This window comes from Rutidosis leptorrhynchoides, chromosome 4 (genome assembly GCF_046630445.1).
Source record: "Rutidosis leptorrhynchoides isolate AG116_Rl617_1_P2 chromosome 4, CSIRO_AGI_Rlap_v1, whole genome shotgun sequence".
In the NCBI taxonomy this organism is placed as follows: Eukaryota; Viridiplantae; Streptophyta; class Magnoliopsida; order Asterales; family Asteraceae; genus Rutidosis; species Rutidosis leptorrhynchoides.
In genome coordinates, this window is record NC_092336.1 from 422435407 (window position 1) to 422450339 (window position 14933).

General features: G+C 34.4%; 1 protein-coding gene across 2 annotated transcripts; it reads left to right on the forward strand.

The window, feature by feature from the left end:
* The first annotated feature begins 1190 nt into the window (after nt 1–1190).
* Nucleotides 1191–13689, forward strand: LOC139839403 (protein PHOTOPERIOD-INDEPENDENT EARLY FLOWERING 1). Of its 2 annotated transcripts, none has more exons than XM_071829463.1 (21): nt 1191–1315; nt 1699–1794; nt 2770–2850; nt 2962–3069; nt 3169–3249; nt 3338–3426; nt 3789–3928; nt 4014–4069; nt 4243–4378; nt 4832–4906; nt 4996–5090; nt 5182–5313; nt 5409–5447; nt 5659–5727; nt 5903–5965; nt 6079–9088; nt 9360–9424; nt 9533–9627; nt 9865–10585; nt 11020–11498; nt 12703–13689. In XM_071829463.1, exons 2-21 carry the CDS (start codon nt 1735–1737, stop codon nt 13097–13099), a joined length of 5991 nt encoding a protein of 1996 aa, XP_071685564.1. In that variant the 5' UTR covers nt 1191–1315; nt 1699–1734; the 3' UTR covers nt 13100–13689. The 2 variants fall into 2 exon arrangements, with proteins under 2 accessions (XP_071685564.1, XP_071685565.1); XM_071829464.1 differs by having other exon boundaries at nt 1245–1315; nt 1684–1794.
* Nucleotides 13690–14933: the final 1244 nt, after the last annotated feature.

The following is a 14933-nucleotide window of genomic DNA, read 5'->3' on the forward strand; positions in this document are numbered from 1 at the left end:
TTCTACAGGTGCTAAATTTCATATGGTCGAACAAGAAGTGAAAACTTTTATTGCTTGCCATCCATTGCTTCTATTCAATAATAACTTGGTGTAAATTTGGTGTAAATTCTATTTATCTATACGTTTAAAAGGTTTAAACTTTTTCTAAGGTAACATGGTATTTTAAAAAGTGGTGGTGTAAATAGTGAAGGTTTTGTAACCTAATATGATGAATATTCTAAGATATTTAGATTCATTGTTTTGATTATTGATTACTATGCATCTGGAGACAAAGATGATTATAGATCTATTTTCTACGGGTCATTAAACTAAATGATTTTAGCATTTACGTTCACTTAATACCTAAAACATATCATTAAACTGTTTCGTTTAAACAAACCCGTGATTTCACGGATCATTTCACTAGTAGAAAAATTAATTATAGATTTTTGTAAAAGTAGTTTTGTATAGAATTTATAAATTTTTAGTATTTCACTAAAATCAAAATCTAAAAATGTATATGAGGATAAGTTCTATAATGGAGGATCAAATTTTGTTAAGACTTATAAAAAGTACGAAGTAAAAAATCTCAAAGTAGATATGTACCATATCAAACAACAAATGCGGGGATCGTTTCAATGGGTATCTGTGTAAATTTGCGATTTATATCTCTTTACTTTATTTTGATATATATATATATATATATATATATATATATGTAGTGTCCCTATTTTATTTATGATTTTAAAAGTAAATCAAAATTAAATCTGAATTTAAAATTAAATCTGAAATTAAAATTTAATTAAATTAAAATTAAGTTTGAATTATTTTAAAAATATATTAAAATTAAATTAAATAATTATAAAAAATAAGATTTGTATTTAAATTAAATTAAGTTTGAAATAATATTAATATTTAGATTAAAATTATATTTTAAATTTAAAATAAAAAAAATTCACAGATAAAATAAAAATTTAATAATAATATAATATTATAATGAAAATGAATAATAAAATTAAAATTAAAATTAAAATTAAAATTAAAATAAATAAATAAATAATAAGCTCAAAAATTTCAGCCGTCAAGATTTTACTCTGTCAATCTCCATTCGCTCCATCTTTTGCCCTAAACAAAATCCTTCCCACATCACAAACAAACTCACTCTCTTCTCTCCAAATTTTTATTTTCTTTAATTTTTATCTTTATATAAAATTAAATTTAAAAAATTTAGAAATTTACCGGATCTGAAACTACTAAACCCGTTTTCTCTTTTCATCGCCGAAACCCTAAAAATCTACCGGAAAACCCAACTGATTGATTACTCGTTTCACAGCTGGTTAGTTCTTGAATTTGTTTGTATAAATACCTATACATACATATACAGCTCTGTTTACATACATGCAATTCTTGATTTTATTTGTTTGTTAACCAAGATTTGTTTTTTTTTTTCTTCACGGGTTTTACTTAAAATGGAAGGATGATTATATTAGCTTAAAAATTTACTGATTTTAGTTTAGGACATTTCTGTAACAATATTTGTACATTTTCTTGTGATTTATCGTTATAAAGCTTCAAACTTTAATTAACTACATTGGTTGTAGTTTTGGCTATTTGGGATTTTGTTATTGTTTATATAGTGAAATAGTGAAAGTGAATAGTTTGAAAGTAATTTTTTATTCAAAGTATTGATTTTTTATTTTCAAGTTTTTTATTTTGCAGATTTGTTTAAGTAATGTCCTGAACTTTGAGGGAGTGATGGCCTCTAAAGGTCCAAGGTCCAAACTTGATCATGAAGCGAAGGCTAAGCGCCAAAAGGTGAATTATTTTTTCATAGATTTTGAATAAGGTGGTGTTTGGATGCTTGTTTTAGAAATGATTACCTACTTTGGCTTATATGATAATATGATATGATTAGAAAGAATTTAGATAGGACTTAAGAACATGTTTTGGTTATGACTTGCATACTAGCTGCAACAAAATTGATATCCGAATGATTAGAGTAAATCAGTAAATTTTCTTTTATCTCAAACACTAGATACCATCAAATGTGATTGCAAACTTAGTGACAGAAGCACATTTAACCAATATGTAGCGTAGTGCGAATTATAATAATTTGGTACCACTTTAACCAGTAGATCCATCATCAGCACCTGCTAATTTTGTGGTACATTCAGATTTGGTTTCTTTATATAACATTCATGGTTGATTGAGCACAAGTGTTACCTTATGCTTATAAGCATGTAGCCATGTTGAAATTATGAGTTGTTTATATTTCACGTGCTAAGTTTATCTTTTATATTTCCTTTGCTAGCCCTTATATATTTCACGTACCTAAAGTATAAGAAATAAAAAAGTAACCACATAAGTTTATAAGCTAAAAGTAATTGAAAGCAACTACCTTTAGCCATGGATATCAAAATACAGTCAGTTATATGAGCATGGACATGAAATTGGCTCTTTTAAACTCTTTTTGGATGGTTCTCCTTAAATTGTATTAATAATAATTATAAGAGGGGTTGGTATTATCAATGTTCGTGCTATGTTTATGTTTTCGTATGATTAAGTTCATCTTCCCATTACTACCTTGTCAGTTTAGTTGTTATACTTTTTAGCCGCCCGTTCAGTCAACACTCGGGAGTCAATACCCTACAAACCAATAAGAAAACTTACTTTCTTTTTCCTAATGTTATCATCTTTATAATTTGACCCATTATTTTAATCATGTATATTTTGAAAGAACGAGTTATCTTCACTTTTTGATACGATATTGAACATCACTTCTCTTTGTAGGCGCTTGAACCGCCTAAAGAACCAAGGCGGCCAAGAACACATTGGGACCATCTTCTTGAAGAGATGGTGTGGTTATCAAAGGTACAATCTTTTTCTATAAATATTGTTATATTTTAACCCAATTGTTAGTTTTTATCACGAACTTGTTATTGGGTAAAGCTAGAAGTTGATAAAAGTGTTACCTACTACCAGGATTTTGAGTCCGAGAGAAAGTTCAAATTGGCCTTGGCAAAGAAAGTTGCCATAAGGGCTAGCAAAGGCATGGTAGATCAGGCCACAAGAGGAGAAAGAAAAGTAAAGGTGGGTATATTTCTTATTTTTTCAATTATATAGTTTTCAATTATATATTTTCTAATTTTCAAAATTCAAAATGACTGGATTTGACTTGTCAACTATCAGGAAGAAGAGCTCCGGATGAAAAAGGTCGCACTCAATATTTCTAAGGACGTTAAGAAATTTTGGACGAAAATTGAGAAGCTGGCAAGCCATTTTTGTGATTTAACTCTTTAGGGATAATTTTAACACTAAGTTGTATTGGTTAATGAAATGAAATGTTATGTGATTCCAGGTGCAATACAAGCATCGGTTAGAGCTTGATCAGAAGAAGAAAAAGGCGCTTGATAAACAACTTGAGTTTCTTCTAGGGCAAACAGAGAGGTAGGCTTCTGCTCTTTTATATATATATATATATATATATATATATATATATATATATATATATATATATATACATATATATATAATGTGTGTGTGTGTGTGTGTAATGCATACAATCTCCTAGTGCTTTGCTTTCAAAGATTTACATTGGTTTATATTATTATAATCAAATATACAATTGTAATCAACATTTAAAAGTAGTTTTAATATCTAAAATGGTGTTCTTGACCAACACTATAAATGGCCTGTTTCATTCCAAACTCATTATCAGACCCGTCCATATTGCCCCTCCACTTCTGTTGATTGAGTTGTAAAGAAGTAAAAGATGCCATCTATATTTCATCAAAAAATGATGGTCACAGGTATTCAACAATGCTGGCAGAAAACCTTGTCGACTCGTCTTCACAGCCACACGTGCACTCGTCGTCGGTGCAGGAACGACCAGCCATTGAATATATAGATCAAACGGATGTCAATGGGCGTTGCGAATCAAATAATGATGGTATAAAACAATAATGATCATTGTTTAAATATAGTTACTTTACTTTATCTTGAGGATGTATATGACTGTTTTCCTCTTTTGGCAGAGTCCGAGTTGAATATTTTAGAAACTGACGAAGACTATATATCTGAAAACGAACCCGTAAGGATTTACTCTCTTTTTCTTCTATCATATGTATAAAGGTTTATTTTTTTTCAAATATCAGCCTCACTAGGGTTTCAAAAAGCTTATAGTTTTCTGATTAAATCATTTATTAATTTTTATAATTATAATATATCCTATGAGCTCAAGTTCATATTTTGGTTCTGCTTTAGGAAGACGATGAGCATACGATTGAGGAAGATGAAGCTCTGATAACCGCAGATGAAAGACGAGAGGAACTTGCAGCTTTGCAAAATGAAGTAGATTTACCCCTCGATGAGTTACTTGCTCGTTATGCTGTTGGAGAAGGTTAGTCTGTTATAGTTGAGGTGACCAGATGGGCGGGTCGGGCGTTTTGGGTCACTGGGTCAGGTTGAAACAAATTAGTGCAGTACGAACGGGTACAGGTCATCTATTTGGGGTGTCACGGAAAGCATTTGTATATGCTAAAAACTTTACTGAAAATAATAATGTATCAGAAGGTTGTATGCATTAATATTCTTCCCTGAATTTTTTTCCTCAGAGGCTGTGTGCATTGATAATATACGCTGCACAACTTTAAACCTGTTTGACAGGACATTTTGACCCGCCCTCTAGTTTGACTTTATGGAGATAAAATTAATCCATATCCACTCAAAATTGTCACCTTCTTGTTATGAGCCCTCTTATGTCTAATTTCAGTTGCAGAAGTTCATATTTTATAGCATTATTTAGTATAAAAATATAAGTATAAATAAACTAACCGTACTCGAGTTTCCTCAGCTACTACCGATAGTCCTCCTGAAAAGACTAAAGATTTAGGTGAAGTGATGCAGATACACGAGGATGACCTTCAGTGTAATTAACGTTTTTTTTTTGTATATATCTTTTTTTTTTTCCTATCTGTAAGTTGTAACCATAACTGGCCTCGATGTTACTTTTTGCAGGTAACGGAAATGATAAGTCCGATCATACATCAAAGATAGAAAGTTGTCAAAATGATAACTCCGATCATATATCAAAGATAGAAAGTCGTCATTGTGTAAGTTGTAGGTCTTCATTACGGTTGTTACTAATGTAGTTAATGAATTGTGTTCATAGTTAAACGTGCTATATTTTCTCTCTCATTAAAGGTTGAAAGTAATGGCGGTTTATCGGTTTCAAGACATTGTCATTTAGAAATCAAGGAGCATTACGTTAGAAAACGCAAACGTAATCAAGAGGGAAACAAAAAATATTTACAATTAGACTTCCATGATGAGAAAGTAAGATAATTTACTCATATAAACATTCTTACACACATATATAAATATAATAAATATTCGTATGATGACGATTCCATAATTTTGTTTGTGTATAGGAGGATGGTGACTTTATAGTTGCGAATGGAGATGATAAGGTATGCTTAAATATAAATATATAATATATAATTTATAATTTATAATATATGACGTGTGATATAATCCCAAGTTAGGATTAGGATGTATAATCGATTTTTGAAGTGACCTTGTTGAAATTTGGATAATTTATTATCTATTTATTTCTTTTTGTAGTGTAACTTGTATTGAATACATAACCTTCATATTTCACATATTGTATTTTTGATGTAGGATGATGAAACAACCTTGTTGGAGGAAGAGGAACTTGCAAAGGCCGAACATGATGATTCAATCGATGAGGTGAATAGAATGACTTTTATATATTATCCTAACCAATGCCAACCTGATTTATTATTAAAAATATAATTATATATTATATATATATAATAATAATAATCATCATAATCATATATATAAAAAAGGAAAAAGTAATTGAGCTTTGGAGGGGGTCTAAAAATCCGAAATTGTTTTCCAGATTGCATTATTGCAGAAAGAGAGTGAAATCTCTATTGAGGATCTGCTTGCAAGGTATAGACAGGTACGTTCGTAAAGGCCAAAACTTGTTGCTTAATTTTTTTTCTTTCTAAATATTGTTTTTTTCTTCTAAATATTGTTTTTTTTTTTTCATTTACATTCACTTATTCTTAACAGGATGACGTCAATAATAGAAGTTCAGACGCCGATTCAGAGTCAGAAGGTGCATCTGCCTCTGAAAATATGTCTAATTCTTCTGGCCAACGAGATACTGAAGCCGATTCATCTATGAATATTCAACAAATTCCTACCGATGAAGCTGATTTACCAGTCGAAATCGATCCTGAAAAGGAAATTGATATGGATGAAGCGGCCGACGAAGGTGGGGATAATGAAGATAGAATTGCTGACGCAGCAGCTGCCGCCAGGTCAGCACAGCCGACAGGAAATACCTTTTTGACAACTAATGTTCGGACAAAATACCCGTTTCTGTTAAAGTTCTCTCTTCGTGAATATCAACACATTGGGTTAGACTGGCTAGTTACGATGTACGAAAAAAGACTTAATGGGATTCTTGCAGATGAAATGGGGCTCGGGAAAACAATCATGACGATTGCGTTACTTGCACATTTAGCATGTGAAAAGGGCATATGGGGCCCACATCTCATTGTGGTACCCACGAGTGTCATGCTCAATTGGGAAACCGAGTTTCTGAAATGGTGTCCAGCTTTTAAAATCTTGACGTATTTCGGAAGCGCAAAAGAACGGAAACACAAGAGACAAGGATGGATGAAACCGCATTCGTTTCATGTATGTATTACAACTTATCGGCTTGTTATTCAAGATTCGAAAATTTTTAAGAGAAAAAAGTGGAAATATTTGATTTTGGATGAAGCGCATCTTATAAAAAACTGGAAATCACAAAGGTGGCAAACGTTGTTGAATTTCAACACAAAAAGACGAATTCTTTTAACCGGTACCCCTCTTCAGAACGATCTTATGGAATTATGGTCGTTAATGCATTTCTTGATGCCACACGTTTTTCAGTCGCATCAAGAATTCAAAGACTGGTTTAGTAATCCGATATCGGGAATGGTTGATGGTCAAGAAAAAGTCAACAAAGAAGTAATTGATCGGTTGCATAACGTCCTTCGTCCTTTTTTACTCAGAAGACTAAAACGGGACGTGGAGAAACAATTACCGAGCAAACACGAGCATGTTATCTACTGTAGACTCTCGAGGAGACAACGGAACCTGTACGAGGATTTCATTGCCAGCTCAGAAACACAAGCTACTCTTCAAAGTTCTAATTTTTTTGGGATGATCAGTGTTATAATGCAACTTAGAAAAGTTTGCAACCATCCCGATTTATTTGAGGGCCGTCCGATTATTAGTTCTTTTGATATGAACGGTATTGAAACGCAGTTTTGTTCGTCTGTTTGCTCGGTTCTTGCGCCTAGTCAATTTTCGACGGTTGACCTTTGTGGGTTAGGGTTTGTATTTACTCACCTTGACTTCGACATGACATCTTGGGAGAGTGATGAAGTACAAGCTATCGAAACACCCTCAAGATTAATCGAAGCTCGTGTAGAAGAAGATTTTAAGTTTGTGAAAAAGTCAAACGGATTCAATATCTTTGAAGAAATTCAAAGGGCACTTCACGAGGAGAGACTTAACGAAATGAAGGAGCGAGCTGCGTCAATTGCATGGTGGAATTCGTTGAAGTGTAAACGAAAACCCGTGTATTCAACGGGATTACGGGATATTTTATCTATTGAAAATCGCTGTCAAAATCCTGTTTCATCGAAGCTTGCGGAGATAGTTTTGACTCCGGTTGACCGGTTTAAGCAGATGGAGGACCAAGTTGAGAGTTTCATGTTCGCAATTCCAGCAGCACGGGCCCCACCACCTGTCGGGTGGTGCAGCAAGTCGGGTTCGTCTGTTTTTCTAAACCAAACTTTTAAGGATAAATGTTCAACGCTGATATCACCGTTATTAACGCCGATTCGTCCCGCTATTGTTAGAAGACAAGTTTATTTTCCCGATAGGCGGTTAATACAATTCGATTGTGGTAAGCTTCAAGAGCTTGCGGTTCTTCTTAGGCGATTAAAATCCGAAGGTCATCGTGCACTAATCTTCACTCAAATGACAAAAATGCTTGATGTTTTGGAAGCTTTTATAAATTTATATGGGTACACGTACATGCGGTTAGACGGGTCAACACAACCCGAAGAGAGACAAACCCTAATGCAACGGTTCAATACGAACCCGAAGTTTTTCCTTTTTATATTGTCAACGCGTAGTGGTGGTGTGGGTATCAATCTTGTAGGTGCAGATACGGTTATTTTTTATGATAGTGATTGGAACCCGGCTATGGATCAACAAGCGCAAGATCGGTGTCACCGAATTGGTCAAACGCGTGAAGTACATATTTACCGTTTGATTAGTGAACACACGATTGAAGAGAATATTTTAAAAAAGGCGAAACAGAAACGGGCTCTTGATGATTTGGTAATTCAGAGTGGTGAGTATAACACCGAGTTTTTCAAGAAACTCGACCCGATGGAGTTGTTTACGGGTCATGGAACCGTTTCTGTGAATAATATGCAGAAAGGCAAGGCTTTGGCTAACGGGTCAGAAGCCGACCTGCCTGTTTCGAATGCAGATGTTGAGGCTGCTTTGAAACACGCAGAAGATGAAGCGGATTACATGGCGTTAAAGAGAGTCGAACAGGAAGAAGCCGTTGAAAATCAAGAATTTACTGAAGAACCGCCTATTGGACGAATGGAAGATGATGAGATTTTGAATGAGGAAGATGGTGATCATGGTGGATTAGTTACGGATAACCCGCAAACACCGAAACGGAGCGACCCGAATGAAGAAACGGGTATGGATTTGGTTAAGGTTGAGGAGGATGATGATGTGGACATGATAGATGATGTTAAACAGATGGCTGCAGCTGTAGCTTCGGGACAGGAGATTTTATCATTCGAGAATCAACTTCGGCCAATTGATCGATATGCAGTACGGTTTCTCGAGCTGTGGGACCCGATTGTTGACAATACTGTAGAAATAGAGTCGCAGGATCAGTTTGAGGGAGCCGATTGGGAGTTGGATCATATCGAGAAGTTAAAGGATGATATGGAAGCAGAAGTTGATGATGACGAGGAACCTTTAGTTTATGAAAGTGAGTTCTCGCTCTTTTTAAATTCTAAATTATTTGGACTAAATTATGTTATTAATGTGAACTATAAGCTAGTTTTCATGTGCACTAAAACTAATTAGTTATACGAGGTCAAAATAATTTGTTAGAATTTAATAGTATAGACATCTAATGTAATTGTTTCTTGAAACACTTTATTTTTGTTTATTTGCCACGTTTATGCTAATTACCGCTAGGATTCCATATCTTTGTTTATAATAATCTTCAAACGTCGTTGGTTTGTTGATGTTATCAGGCTGGGATTCAGAGTTTGCAACTAAGGTGTACCAAGAGCAAGTTAAAGCTTTGGCTGAACAACAGGTGGGATATTGATTATTTTGATTGTAGTTTGTATATCTCTGTTAGTTATATTATCTTTTTTTTTTTGTTCAATATGCTGACAACTATACAAATGTTAAACCTTTTTAGTTGATAGAAGAACGTGAAATGGAACTTGCTAGAGAGAAGGAACTTGCTAGAGAGATGGAACTTGCTAGAGAGAGAGAACTCGCGGACTTAAAGAGGTAATGCTTTTGTTAAAACACATTAAGGGTGTCTAATTGGGTCATGGGTCAAAATATGTAAGCTTTTGTTCCAGTAAAAATTGTTAGGCTGGGGTTGACCAGGCTCACTTTTGTCCAAGCAATCTGTATACTATATAGCAGTTGGGTTTGTCAAACAAGTTTTAGAGTAATCTAAGAAATAAATAACCTAATGTTAATCTTTGATTTCGGTACACCTTGTACTTGCAATCTTACTAGGATTGAGACGGCTGCAAAGAAATCGAAGACAAAGAAAAAAGCCAAGAAACCGAAGTTCAAATCTTTGAAACACGAAGCTTTATCTTGTGACACAAGGACTACAAACATACCGTCACCAATAGAATTTGACGATGATCTTGATGACGAGTTAATTTTTGTGAAGAAACGCAAAAGAGTAATAATAGAGGACAACACTGAATTTAAAAGTTCCAAGAAATCTAAAAAGAGCAAGAAGAAGAAATCTGAACCGATCCCATTAGATTTGGATTCTAATTCTTTAACAGACCATCAAGATGAATCAAAACATTTGAAATTAAGTAATAATCTTGAGGTTGATCATAAGCCAATTATCAACAGAAGCAAAACGGGATTAAAAATATCGGTAACATCAATGCCATTGAAACGGGTAATGACGATTAGGCTCGAGAAGATAAGAAAGGGAAGTATATGGCCTAATGATTGTTTTCCTGCACCCGATTCTTGGTTATCGTCAGAGGATGCGGTTCTTTGTGCGATTGTACATGAATATGGTGTAAATTGGAGTTTGGCAAGTGATGTTTTGTACGGTATGACAGCTGGCGGGTTATATAGGGGAATTGTTCGTCATCCTGTTCATTGTTGTGAAAGGTATCGGGAGCTGGTTCAAAGATACGTATTGTCTACTTCTGAAAATCTTCACAATGATAAGTCAGGTGGCAAAGCTCTTGTTAGAGTAAGCGAGGTAAGCTATATCTTTCTTTTAGTATTATAAATTAAAATTACTGGATTTATAAACTAATATTTTGTTTTTTTAGTGTTTGACAACAGTTATGCTATATTTCTCTGAGTGAATAATGTCACTATATAATAATGTTCTTTTTGGTCAACTTCTATATTCATTCTTTAAATAATGTCACATATCTACTCCTCTTACGCATGAATATTTTCGTTGTTAATATAACTCCTGAAAAACTCTGGTTGAATTTTTATCACTTTGTTCTAACCATTGTTTTAAAAACCAACATGTTTATACTATCATTAACCCTTTAAACAATATAAGCACATGCAAATATCATCTCCAGTTGCACATTGCACATATGATTAAAACCGTATCATATTGAATTTATTGTTTTCATTCTAGTCAATAACATACTGTATATATTTTCTTTATGATAGGAGCATGCAAAAACGTTGTTGGATATCGTTTCAGAACAGCCGGATCAAGCGTACACTCTTCAAAAGCATTTTGCTCACCTGCTTACATCTTTATGGAGGTCAACTAATTGTTCCAGTCGCCTAAAAACACTCAAAAGCGAAAGATTTCGGGACCCACAATTACAAGATATGAAGTTCACTAACGTAAACGCGATGAGCAGATTAGTAGCTGATGCACTAGAAACTTCTCAAAATATACCACGGGAAGAAACACTTTCTAGTTTTAGTGAAAGATATCATAATTCTCGAGGTGTTGTTAGTGAGCTGGCAGTTACGTTACAGTTTCCTTCAAGAACGAATGATGACGATCCGAATGTTCCGTTGCCTTCGGTCGTACCTGTGTCGGTAAACGATACGGAATCGTCGTCGTCTGAAAATGTGCCTATGGGTGGGAATCATCTTTTTAGGACGTGTAAGGATACTGCTGAATGTCGTTTCAGGTACGTACTCAAACCATTGTTGATTATGATTTATTTGGCGAAAATACATAATACATAATGTTATATAAAAACGGACCGAAGATCATCATACTACAAACCGATACTACTGGAAACATAATATAGCCCTAATCAATTTTCAGATTAAGTGACAGATTAAGTGACAAAGAAAACAACAATTTTACTTACTGAATTAGGAGTTGTACAGAAACGGATCATTAAGTGGAAAGTAAACGGGCTTAGAGGTGACAATATGGGCTGGTCAGCGAGTTGGATAATGGGTTTGGGTTTCAGGATGCAACTTTTTAGTACGAGTTGCTTGGGGGGTGGGGGTGGTTGACTGACCCATAGAATACTTACGTCCATTTTTAAGGTTTATTTTCTATTATTTGTTAGTTTAATTACTAATCTAACATTTCAATACTGGATCCATTTCTATATATTCAATTTTTTTTTTGAAAACCAAATATTTGGAATCACTGACGGACGGGGGAATAATAACCCACCCACCCACCCACCCGATCATTTTTCAACGTGCACACACGCTTTCGGGCCGAAACCCGAACCGTATTATAGGGAACCCATCCTTAAATCATCTCGAGGTGCCGGCAGAGCGGGCCGAAATCCTGGAATATGGGTCGTTAAAACCTCCTCGGGGTCACTCTGTATATCGGGTAAATACCCTGGAATGTTCTTATTCCAAGGGAGGGGGACTCGTACTTAGACCTCACACCCCCATCCAACACACAAGGTGTTGGGTGTACTGCTAGGCCACAAGGGCGGGTACATATATTCAAGCAGACACTACTTTCAGTTCTTTCTATTTAATATTTCGACCCATTTCAGAAAATATCATTTGAGATAAGAAATTCTTAACCCCAATCGACATGTTCATTAGTATATGGGTTGCAATTGCCACTTGTAATCCTATATGTATTTTATGGAGCTGTATGGATTGATATTATTGCCTTATATGTCGCATATTGGTTGTGTAACCGGTAAAAAAGACACATTTCTACAGTATAAAGTGAAAAAACTGAAATATGATTTTAAAAAGTATACAGTAATAACCGTCTGATTTTAGTTTATAGCAATTTAAGAGGAAAGTCAAATAGAAATCATTTGACCCGTTAGCAAATTAATCATCTCATTTGCTATCTGTTTTTATTCTTTTATATTTTGTCACATTTTGAAAATTGTTGTACAGGGATGCATCTAGGGTTGCCGTTGAGGATAGTTTAAGCTTGCCACCATCATCGCTTCCAATAACCGACGTCAAATCTCATCCGCCACCTAAATCCCAATCATCAAAGTCTTCTAAATCGAGATCGAAGAAAATTATCCCGGACTCCAACAACGAAGTAATTTCTCTACTTCGCGACCCCAATTTGCAACCACCACCAATGCCGATCAACGATTTGTCGTCTAGTTTTGATACGATACCTTCGATTCCTGGTGTCTTGTTGGACGATTTTATAAGTACGTTGGAAATAGGAGAAATAGGAGACGAGAGTTTTGACATGGTACCTCATGTTTATGATATGGGCTTCACATCGGGCCTTGAAGATTTTTCGTTATCTTGTGAGTTTACTGACATTGGATAGGGTTAAAGTTTGGTGATAACGAGTTTGGTTTAGAGTTAACTGGGCCACTGCATTTTGATCGTACCCGATAGTTCGTTGAATGCATCATGGATTGAGAGAAAGAAAGTTACTAACTTGATGTATCTGGAAGCCGAGATTTGGGGTCTGTTTGCTTATTTATGGGAATCTTGGAAGATACAACATTTTGCACATAAAAAATGTAACATTGTATAGCATGTGGCCCGTCAAGTTTGTAACTTTTTTCGGTTGTTGGGTGGGAAATCGTGCTTGTTAGTTATTTCAGGTATTGGTTAATTAAAAATGAATTGTTTTACGCACATGATTCCCCCTCATAGTGTAGGAATTAGAAACAGGAAATTAGTCGTCGATGAATGAATGAAAAAGCAATTAACCTATTTCTTTCTCTTTAGTGCAATGTTGTTAAGTGTTGCAGGTGCTCGCAGGAGTTCACTTTTTATACTGGTATGTTCTTTTGAAGGACAAGCTTGTTTATTTGATTTCTTTATAAATCTTTTAAATGTGGAAGTTCATGAAAGAATTCGGATCAAATGTACACCGTTTTGCAAATTCAAGTTTGTGCCTTTAGGTCTGCTGATATGTTGGTGTTATGAACATATAACTGTCGCGATTACATTGTGTCAGTGTATATTTGATTGCGATATTGATTCGAACCCAAGTGGGTAGTCTAGCAGTTATTTGATTCCATTCAGGTTACAAATTTTACATAAGTATATTGCAAGGCAAATAGTCTGCTTTCAGACATACAGAAAAAGCTTTGGCAGGAAGCAACACTAAAAGAAAGCATATGAACGAACTATAAGCATAAAGTACAAGAAAAAGTTATTTAATAAAAAGAGCACTCAATCAAATTGTACAATGTTTTTAAATACTCCCTCCGTCCCGGATTAATTGTCCAGTATTCCTTTTTGGGACGTTTCAAATTAATTGTCCACTTCCAAATATGAAAAGTAAATTTGATGATGTTTACAATATTGTCCCTAATGAATCAATTAAATTACAAAGGTGAGAGAGATTTCTAATTAATTAGTTGAGGGTAAAACAGTAAAGTAAGAAAAAAGTACAGAAGTGTGATAATGACATTTCTTAAACTGTGTGTTTTTTGTCTGGGTACAATTAATCTGGGACGAAGGGAGTATATTACATCAACTTTACTTCAAGACCATTCTTTTTGTTCTTTTGACAAATGATTAAAACTTAAAAAAATAATTTGGATATGAGATATTATCTTATTTTTTTAAATAATTGTGCCGTTGATCCCTTCATTTTACCCCAAAAAGCTAACAACGTCCCTCAAGTTTTTTTTTTGGCTTTCAGCGTCCCTCTATTATCACTTTTTTTATTACGCGTCCCTCCGTCAACTTTCTGTTAAAAAGGTCCGTTATGTCATGTGCATTGCATGTGAGGGCAAATTCGTCTTTTCGCCCCTCATCTTCATCTTCTTTGCTAAAAAGGAACACCTTTGCAGATTCATTTTTTCACTAAAATATCATAAACCTAAATTAATCAACCCATCATTCCATTTCAAATCTAAAGCAAAAAAAAAAAACCCATCATTTAATTTCAAATCTAAACAGAAAAACAACCCAACATTTTGTAACATCCCGCCTTTTTCCATTTACTTTTCCGTTATACTAATATAAAGTCCGTTATATGTTTATAACATCTCCTGTTGATACGCATTTTAAATTATCTCGTTTAGGTAATTCACGCACCCGAACGAAAGTTGAGGGACTAAACTTGACAAGGGATCAAACCCTTGACTAGGTCAAAGGGTCAAACCCCTTTCACCCATTCATTATCATCTCCATCTCTC